This window comes from Egretta garzetta, unplaced genomic scaffold (assembly GCF_000687185.1).
Source record: "Egretta garzetta isolate BGI_Z169 unplaced genomic scaffold, ASM68718v1 scaffold365, whole genome shotgun sequence".
NCBI classification, from domain to species: Eukaryota; Metazoa; Chordata; class Aves; order Pelecaniformes; family Ardeidae; genus Egretta; species Egretta garzetta.
In genome coordinates, this window is record NW_009259602.1 from 1,059,505 (window position 1) to 1,068,714 (window position 9,210).

Consider the following 9,210-nt stretch of genomic DNA (forward strand, 5'->3'; position numbering starts at 1 on the left):
AGCCTGCGCAGAGCCTTCCCTTTTGGGGCAGCTGCCGAGATGCCGGGGAGCACCCGTGCCACCCTTTGATGCCAGAACACCCCCTGGGTGGTTTGCGGGTGCCTGAACAGCCAGGGGGGTGTTGCCTGCCAGGTGTGCCCTGAGCAAGGGGCTCATACGGCTGCTGTGTGCGCAGCGAGGTGCGGGGACTTCCCTGGGCTACAGGATGAGTGCTGGCTGGCCTGCCCGTAAAAGGGCGGGCTTGGCACAGAGGACTGGCCTGGCCCCCTTGGAAGCTCTCTGCAGTGGGGCTTGCAGGGGCCTGATGCTGCAGCCTGTTTCTAGGTGCAGTGCTGTGTCCCCAGTCCACGTTCCCCTGCAGAGAGGTGCCTACAGGCAGCAACGGCATGAAGTGATGCTCTGGGCCCGATCCTGTAACCCCTGTACCATTTATGATCCCTGGAGGGTGCTGAGAAGGCTCCAAATGCCCCAACAGCCCCAGGGTTTGAGGGGGAAAAGGCCAGGAGGGCCTCAAAGGATCTCATCACTGCACACTCTCAGGCCCTGGAAAGCTCCTCTTCTTCCTCAGCAAGGCTTTTGTGGCTGCTTCTGTAGGTGCTAGGCTGGGGATGGGGCAAAGGGGTAGCCTCTGCCGGCAATGGGTGCAGCAGGGGGAATTGGCGGCACCTGTAAAGGTTGCATTAGGGCTCCTCTGGGTGTGTTTGTGTGGGCAGAGCTACCTCTAGTGGCCATGGGGCCCGGCCTGGCGCTGGGACTCCAAATCAGCCTTGTGCCCAATTACAGCCCCTGGGAAGAGGCTGGGAGCAGTCTGCCTTGTGCCCGCTGACACAAGGCTTCGAGTCATGTCACTTGTATGGATCCGGCATAGGCAAGAGGGGGAACAGCTCTGTTTTCTCCGGGGCAAGAGGGAGATTGGGGAGGATGTGTTTTTGTGCATAGCAGGTGGGAGGGATGGTGAGGCTTCCTCGTGTGCAGGTCAGCAGGCAGGATGGTGCCCCAACAGTCCCCCCCAACACCCTAAGCTGTCTGCCAGGCCCTGCTGTAGTATGGCGAGCTTTATTTGGTTGTAGCCTTCTGTGCTGTAGGCCCAAATGTGCCATGCCTTTGCTACTCTTTGCCATAACTGTTGCCCAAGACAATGCCACGTTTGCAGTGTGCTAGCGTGAGGGATGTACACATATGCCAGTAAGTAACCAGATACCATTATACAGACCCTGTGCTATTAAGGAGGGCTTCCCCCAGCCCCTGCCTTGCTCCCCAAATCTCTTCTGGTAATGTTACTCTGTAGATGTAGTTTAAGGTTCAGCACAACCAGTTTTCTCAGCATCTGAAAAGAAGTACCCGAGATCCTTGTTTGTAGGAAAGGCCCACAGAGTGGTATTTTTCAGGCTGTGTAATTTACTTGTAGCACAGCGGGACAGTGAGCAATGACTTTCATAAGGTGCTAGAAGGCACCACTATAATGTAAATGTGGTATATCCAAGTGATTGTATTTCTAAACAGAGCATAAAGCATTGCGTGTTGTTAGCATCCTCCATTTGAAGGACCAGCTTTAGGAAAAAGCATACAAATAATTAATTTGCTTCAATAATGGCCCATTTTTCTTTTCCTCCAGCTCTTATCTCTCATCAGTAAGTTCTCCGGCCTTCATAAGTCCCCCAGGTGGGACTTCCATCCTCTTTTGCCCAGGCAGCGTTATCATGAAGGGGCGGCGTCTCCGAGGACTGCTCTGGCGAGAAGTGGCTTGTCCTGGAGGTAAGCTCGTTTGCCACAGTCATGAATGGTGAGAAGGAGTAGGGTGAGGTGGCAGCATAGCTGGGGGAGTAGTGGACATCTTCAAGAGGATGCAGAGGGTAGGACTGGGCTCCGGGGATGGCTGGGGTCCAACCTGAGCTTCGGTATGGGGAAACACCTCCGGACTCGTGTGAGGAGAGGCAGCTGGTGCTGGCAGGCAGTGCTTGCAGAGAGTCTGAGCACGCACCGTCCGACTGGCTGAGACTGTCCGGTGAGGTCTGCTCCCAGGGCTCTCTCTGCACGGAAGCGGGGAAAGAAGGCAAGAAAGACCCTTAAGAATAAAAGCTTGACCTGGAGGAATTAGCATATCTAGCTTGGCTTCACCAGGCAAGCTACTCGGAGAGCTGGGAGCACTCACAATGCTTTCTATTGCTTTGGAGAAGTACTTGGTGTTAAAACTGTTGAAAGGAAACATCCATGATGTCAATAGTGGGCAAGGCCTGGAATAGACTCCCCGTGGGACTGACCAGCCCTGACCCTGCAGGGCTCAGGAGCTCTGCTCCGGGGGTGTGAATGGAGCTGGCTCCTGGGAAGTGGCAGGGATAGGGACAGGCAACTGCCTGGACCTGACAAAGGATGTTTCTAGAAACTTAGGAGCTTAATGGAGTAGTTGTTTTGGGGAGCAGGGAAGGTTGTTGATTTAGCAGCTGGTCTCCAATAGGAAGAGGGGACAATGAGATGAAGGATGGGAACAAAGAGAAAAACAGTTCCCTCTCAGCCCTGCTGCATCTTTTGTGGCTGCCTCTTGTAACAGCCACATCCTTCCCACACAAGTCCCCCTGACTTAGCCCCAGCTTTTAATTGGGTAATCTTTCATTGGGTGACAGAACCGTAGACTCACTCACTAGTATGAAGTGCGCTGTGTCATTAGGGAAGGATGGCAGGAGAGGGGGCACAGAAGAAGGGCTGAAGAAGGAGCTGGTACCAGCTGTGAGGGGAGTAGCACGGTAATCCCCATATTGGTCGGTGAGATATGGGTCCAGAAGTGCCGGGTAGCCCTGAGTGGCAGAGGAATCACACGAGAAGGGCTTGGACCCTAGAGAAGATGAGTAGACATCACTGACAAATGGCTTTGTGTTGTGGAAATCCAACTCAGCTGTGAAGGACCTCCTGACGCTGTAGTAACCAGCTGTGGTAGGTGAGCCTGTGGTGGTCAGAAAAAAGGGTTGGCTAAAGGAAAACTGTAACAGCAGCACCTGGGGAGCCAAAGAGCTATGGGCACCTCCGCAATTGCAGAGTAATGCCCTTTTCTCTAGCATCGCCCAGGGCAGGAGTCAATCCTGTCTTGAAACAGGTGTGTCAGCCCAAGTGCTTTTAGCACCTCAGACTGCCCTGATCCAGCTGATGACCTCCATCTGCAGCAAACCAAATGTGTTTTGGGAAGCTTCAAGTATAAGGCCAGGGAGAGAGAGGTTAGCTTTACAAGCTTTTGCTGCTTCCTTGCTCTGCTACAGCTCCTGGGGAGGAGGATGGGGTTATAGCTGCATGAACCACCTCCCTCCTTTCCAGCCTCACTCCCCTTTCCCTCCTCAAGGGCTCAAGGGGCAAAACAGGTCAGCTCCTGGGTTTGTGCTTTCTCTTTTCGGCTCTGAGGAAAACTGGAAGATGTACAGGGAAAAGAAGGGGTTCTGTGTGGCATCTCTACCAAAAGAGGTGAGAACTGCTTTTATTACTTCTCTTCCCCCTCTTTGAGAATTTCATACGAGATTACAGGGGCCTTTCTTTTATTATTGCTGTTTCTGTTTTGACTCTTTCAATTATCTTCCTCCTGGGTTCTCTCTGAGGGGTGGCCCTGCTCTAGTGCTCCTTTGCTCACTTCATGTTCTTTGGAGGAGAAGAGATAGGAGCAGTGTCAACTGTCCAACCTGCATTGAAGGTATTTATCAGTGGAGGAAAACCTCACCTGGCATTTGGATAAATGGTGACTGTGGTGTGCTGGTGCTGCCCTGCAAAAGACAGAGACATGTTAAAAAATGTGTTTTCAAAGCAAGACAGCTCTCTAAGCATGTAGTTTGAGAAGGTGTTAGCGTAATTCAGATGCACTATTTGAGCATTTGTGCTATGAGTATGAAGAGCTTAACTACAAGATTTCAAGCCTGGGGCCTCTGAGGCTAAGGAGATGTAGGCTAAGAAGAGATTTTGAAGGTCTCGAGTAGAGCTGATAACATTAGAAATATCAAGATAACTGGCTTCTTTCTCATGTACTGCAGGGTCCCTTAATGCAGGCATAATGCTGAGTTGTCATTTTGATGTTGGCACAAAACAAGTCTCAATAAGCTGGTATCTAAGTCCTTGGCTGGTCAAAACAGGCAGATTCTGCACTGTCTGTGCTCTAGCCCAGCTCTCCTGTGCTGTATCTACCTGGCACAGCATTGCTTAGCTGACCCCTCATAGCAGAACAAGCAGGCTGTGCGTAGAAGGTGGCTGTTCTGGGTGCTACAGCAATAGTGATAGTACTAATCTCCTCTCAGTCCCTAGGTAAGGGAGAATTAGCCCTGAGTGACCTGACAGTGGCTAATTCCTTATAAAGCACTGTGGCAAGTGCATCTGCTGCTCTGGAGCAGAGCTTGTACATGGACTTTCATTGAGTTCTGTCTCCAAACCCGTAGAGCAGAAATACTTTGCCCATGGCTGCGTTTACTTCAGCTGTGGTGTTGCCCTGGCCAGTGATGGTCTATTTCCAGTTTGCATAGTGCAAACAGGAGGTTCTTGCCATAGCAAGCAACCAAATTTAGAGGTTTAGATTTGAATTAAATTTGCCAGTGCCAGGACTTCCTTTTACTGCTGAGGGAGGTCTGCAGCTGCTCCCTGCTCCACCATGAAAATGAGCTCTGAGCCCACACAAGTCACACGGGCTGCAGGAGCAATAGGAGGTATCAGGAAGCAGCCTTTTGGCTTGCGGGCAGATGAGAGTGTTCACATTGCAAGGTCAAGGCCAGGGCTCGCACCTGTCTCCAGCTGGGCCATTTTTGGCTGCAGACCTCAGTGAGGATCATAGCTGGTAATGCATGCTGCCCTGCAAAGCTAAGGCCTCCACATGCAAATCTGGTCTCAGCAGAAACCCCTCTGTCAGCATCTATGCCACTTTAGTAATACCTTCTCCTGCTTCAGGGTTTTTCACCACCACCTCCTCTGCTTGCCCATGGCCATTGTATGCTGTAGCCAGCTTGTGTCTGCGTTCACTGAAGAGGGATCTCTTTGAAAGTAATGGTGCAGGCCTCTGCACTAGTGGTTAGACCCCAGTCTTAACACTGTCATCTGGTGCCCCTAACACTGTGTTTGAGGAGAAAGTTGAGTTAGGAGGTGCAGGTGGCACAGGTGCTACCTACGGGTCAAACAGCTGCAGTGATGAGAGCTGGGATGCTTTGCTGGAAGGACAGGAAGGTCCCTGGGCACAGCTGCCAGCCTCTAGTATGGAACACTTCAAATTACCAGTGCATCTCAGTTCCTCTTTGATCCTGCCTGTTCAACAGCCTCTGAAACTATCTGACTGTGTGTCACAGGCAGCAGGTCCTCTTGCACACACCTGTGATGGATAGCCAGAGGGCTGACATTAGCTGCAAGGGCTTTACCTGCCTTAGTTTAATTGCAAGAGCCTCTGCAGCAGCCCATCTTTGGCCTTTATCATAGCAGGCACCTGCATCCTTACAGAGACCTACGTTTTACTTGCTTCCTGGCTCCCCAATGAATCGTTTGGCTCAATTTAAGCCCATTAGTTCATTTCCTCACTGCATTACTTCCTTTCAGTGCTGTGGGGCTGGGGTAGCTGGATCTTCTGCAACACATCAGTATGTCTGTTTAGCGTCACTTGAGCCCACAGCATGTTCAGCTGTTGATAAGCTTGGTGTGAGCCTGCCTTGCACATGACCGGGCAGAGATACTGACTGGGGGTACTCCAGAGAGCTGTGTTGCTTCACTGCCTTGGTAACCCAGGAGTGGTGTTCAGCTACACGGCTGCTTTGGGGGAGTAAATGTAAGAATCCAGGTCAAAATAATGACCGGGTCCTGCAATGGGGACCTATTGTGCCCTTTGACCATACTTTGGCTTCAGTGTATCTCCTCTCTGGGTCCAATCTGTAATACAGCAGATGAAATAATAACAATTAACAATAACAATTTATAATAAAAGCAAAGCCTAGTCTGGGCTGGGCACCTCACTTGTTTGCTGACAGCAAGTTTGCTGAATGATCTGTCCCTGGCCTCTGAGTGCTGCTGGGCATAGAGCTTCATCTGTGTACCTACCAGTTTCCCCACCTGAGAAAGAGGGTAATCCTTTTACCATGCAGAGGGTAACTGCTGGTTCATGCCCACATAGTGGATGAGCCAAAGGAAAAAACATCAGACCCTCCCCGAATCCCAGGACCAAGCCCTTCTGCCCTGCAGTTGATGGGAACTCAGAAGCCCAAATTGTGTGGTTTTCATCGTGGTACACAACGGTTTCCTATCATTTAATGTGTGCAGGGCCTGGCTGTCATGGAATTGTTTCTGTTCTGTTGCTTCAGTAAGCAGCCCAGCAGCTCACCTCTGATGAGCAATGACCTTTCCATAGCAGCACAGATCTCCTCCATAGACCTCCCCTCGCACAACAAAGGCTTACTGATTTTGGAGCAAAGATCATGTTCAAAGCAAAGATGCAGCTAAATTACATTGCATCATAAATATACAAAGGGGTGTTCAGTTATCTGCCATTTGCTTTGATTCTGGATTATATTATGCCAGATAAACAGAGCTGTGCTTACAGCTGTTCTTTTCATTATATGTTCGAGCAAATACGGATGTTTGCCATGCACAATAATTTTTCGTCTCTTGTAGGGAATTAGCAACAGGGCTGATTTTGCATTAGATAGACACACAACTGCTAAGCTTTGGAATACAAAGCAAAGGGCAATAAAGCAAGCAGCAATGGTTTTACAGTTCCTAGGAGCTTTTGATTGCAGCCGTTGAAGCTGCCGCCTCCAGAAAGGGAGCAGGTAAAGCATGATAGTCATCAAGCAAGATCTGTTTTCTCAGTGAGTGCAAACACAGCAATTTGTTTCCTGCTGCTCCCCAAAGCAGTATTCCCAAATGCCTGCCTGGTGGGCGCATGTGTTTCCCAGTGACTGTCCACACCTCAGGGGGTCTTCTGCCTTTCTGCATTACCTGAGGGCTCTGAAGAGATCTATGGCTAGATCTTGCTTTGTTTGGTAATGCCCATGCTGTTTTCCTGCCTGTTTTGTTACACAGAGTTAACATGCATGAAAGTAACAGCGAGAAAAATACTTGCAAGTCCCTTTGAGGTCTCTTTGTTTTGCTATAGGCAAAAAGCCTGAGGCAAATGGCTTGGGTGGAAAAGAGCATCAAAACTCTTAATATGTGGCTTCTGCTGCCAGTAATTCAGGTCTCTGCTCCCACAATTCCCTTCCAGGGCACAGTTTCAGCAGCTTGACTGGATCTCCTCATCTGTCAGTGGTCTTGTTGCTCCCAGTCAGCCTGGAAGCAAAGTGATGCTGCTTGGTAAAGGTGAGTCTTGAGAGCACACAGGGAATGGCTTATTGTCCTGCTGGATGCCATGTGCTGGTACCTGCAATACTGTGTTCCCTTCTGGAGACAGCATTGCTTGTCTGGCTAGTAATTGAGAAAAAACAATGTAGCGTACTATAATTTGACTTAGGTTTCCTGTTGCCATAGAACCACTTTAAAAAGAAATCATCTCTTACGAACTGATGCTTGGCCTCTTTCCAGGCTGTAACATCACTGCATCTCTCTTGGCACTCTACTATGCCAGAGAGGAGCTGGAAAGAGCACAACATTCAGGGAAGAACATCTATTTTTGTGGCACTGAGTTGTTCAAGTGTAGCTAGTGAAAAAGGAAGTTGACTTGGAAAGGTGTCATATGCAGGATGTGAAAGGAATGAGAAATTTAGCATTACTGATTCGCTTAAAAAAAAAAAAAAGGGAATTTAATCCCTCAAAGGATCACTGATGTAAAAAATCAAGGAGCTGTCTGTGATCTTTTGGGGCAAACATTAGTGCTGCAAGTGTTTTTGCTATTCCCTGTCAATATTGGCAGTGCCCTGAACTCAACAGAAGTGCTTTTTAAACCAAAGGATTACATGACATGACCTTTCTGGTTTAAAAAAAAAAAAAAAAAAAAGCAGGCTGGGGAGGTGGTAATGAGAAGTGACTTACGCTGAAGCGGGAGCCACTGCTCTGCCTGGATCGTTTTTCAGCAAGAAGGTCTTTGACTGTGTGTTTCACTCGCACTCCTTGGTATACCCGCTTGCCAAAATCTGTAGGGACTGAGGGAATGAAACGCATTAGAGGAATTCAGTGAAAGCATAGAGCAGCTGGAAGAGGTTGTTATGGAAGAAGCGAATTCATCACCTCTGTATACCAGGTTAGGAAGGAGGCATATAAGACTGCTATTATTAATACAAAATCATCCCGTAGGAGCCCAGCAGTGAAGGCTGCTCATTTGCAGAGAACAAAGACTGAGGTGTCCTACCCTGTGTTTCAGCATTGGGTGCCATGTTGTTTCTGTGCAGCTCCCTCTGTGCCAGATATGGCTGACTGATGCTTTTTGGCTTTTGTTTTTCCAAAGGGAGCTCTGGGGGATCCTACACTTCCCCTTTGGGTCAGCAAGATCTGATTTAACTGTACAGCCCCTACTGCTTTCAGCAGAAATACTGTGGTTTAGCTTCTCCTTGCCTTTCTAGAGTTGCTGGCTTTGAGCACATTGCTCTGTGAGTTTTGATCTCGGTGCAGCAAAGGTGGAAATACCCTGGATGGTTGGAGTGGCTCTCCTGAATGGTGATGTGAATCACAGTGCAGTTCTCGGGAAAAGAAAAGGAGTTGGCTGCTCAGTCTGCCTTGTATCCACAGCAAATACAGACAGGTACTTGGAGACACTGTTGTTTTATCAAGGTTATCAAGGAAGGCACAAACTGGGGTACAGAGTCTCGGCCGTGTCACCCAAGAGGCTGATGGTGGTTCTGGATCTGTTTTCCTGACCTGCTTGGAATACAGCACAACCTGTGCTCAGGGTCTGTGTGACTTGTGGTGTGAGGCATCTGTCCTCTTCCTCTGCCTGGATAAAGCTTTGTGAGACCTGCCTTGTGTACAGGTGTTTGGCACAAGTGAGGGCAGAGAGGTATGGGGTATAATACCTGGGAACAGCTCTTTTATCCTGGCTAGCAGGCTGTGCCTGAACAGACAGCCCACGCTTGTGGAGCCAGGGAGGAGTGGCCATATGGGCTTTTACTGAAATCTTCCAGCGAAGAACTTAACTTTGATGCTAATCCCTTGGAAAATACGCAGCCATGTTGTCCTGAGGGAACACAGCCATTCCACAGCTGCTGTGTTTGATCTCTAAAATTATGATTTATCATTTTACCCTGCTGCTTTGCAGGATGTGAAAAGATCCACAGGCTCCATTTA

General features: G+C 49.3%; 1 protein-coding gene across 1 annotated transcript; it reads right to left on the reverse strand.

The window, feature by feature from the left end:
* Window positions 1–1,628: 1,628 nt before the first annotated feature.
* On the reverse strand, window positions 1,629–8,091 carry CUNH11orf53 (chromosome unknown C11orf53 homolog). The gene is made up of 4 exons (XM_035893932.1): window positions 7,963–8,091; window positions 3,698–3,740; window positions 2,640–2,938; window positions 1,629–2,030 (listed from the first exon to the last, which is right to left on the reverse strand). Exons 1-4 carry the CDS (start codon window positions 8,089–8,091, stop codon window positions 1,629–1,631), a joined length of 873 nt encoding a protein of 290 aa, XP_035749825.1.
* Window positions 8,092–9,210: the final 1,119 nt, after the last annotated feature.

Bases quoted from the DNA above. Each gene is read 5' to 3' on its own strand.
- CUNH11orf53 (XM_035893932.1), bottom strand. From the start codon at position 8,091: ATGCGTTTCATTCCCTCAGTCCCTACAGATTTTGGCAAGCGGGTATAC. The intron at 3,741-7,962 runs GTAAGTCACTTC...TGTCTTTTGCAG, and splicing joins GCAGTGGCTCCCGCTTCAGC to GGCAGCACCAGCACACCACA. The intron at 2,031-2,639 runs GTGAGTGAGTCT...GCTTCCGTGCAG, and splicing joins ACACAGCGCACTTCATACTA to AGAGAGCCCTGGGAGCAGAC.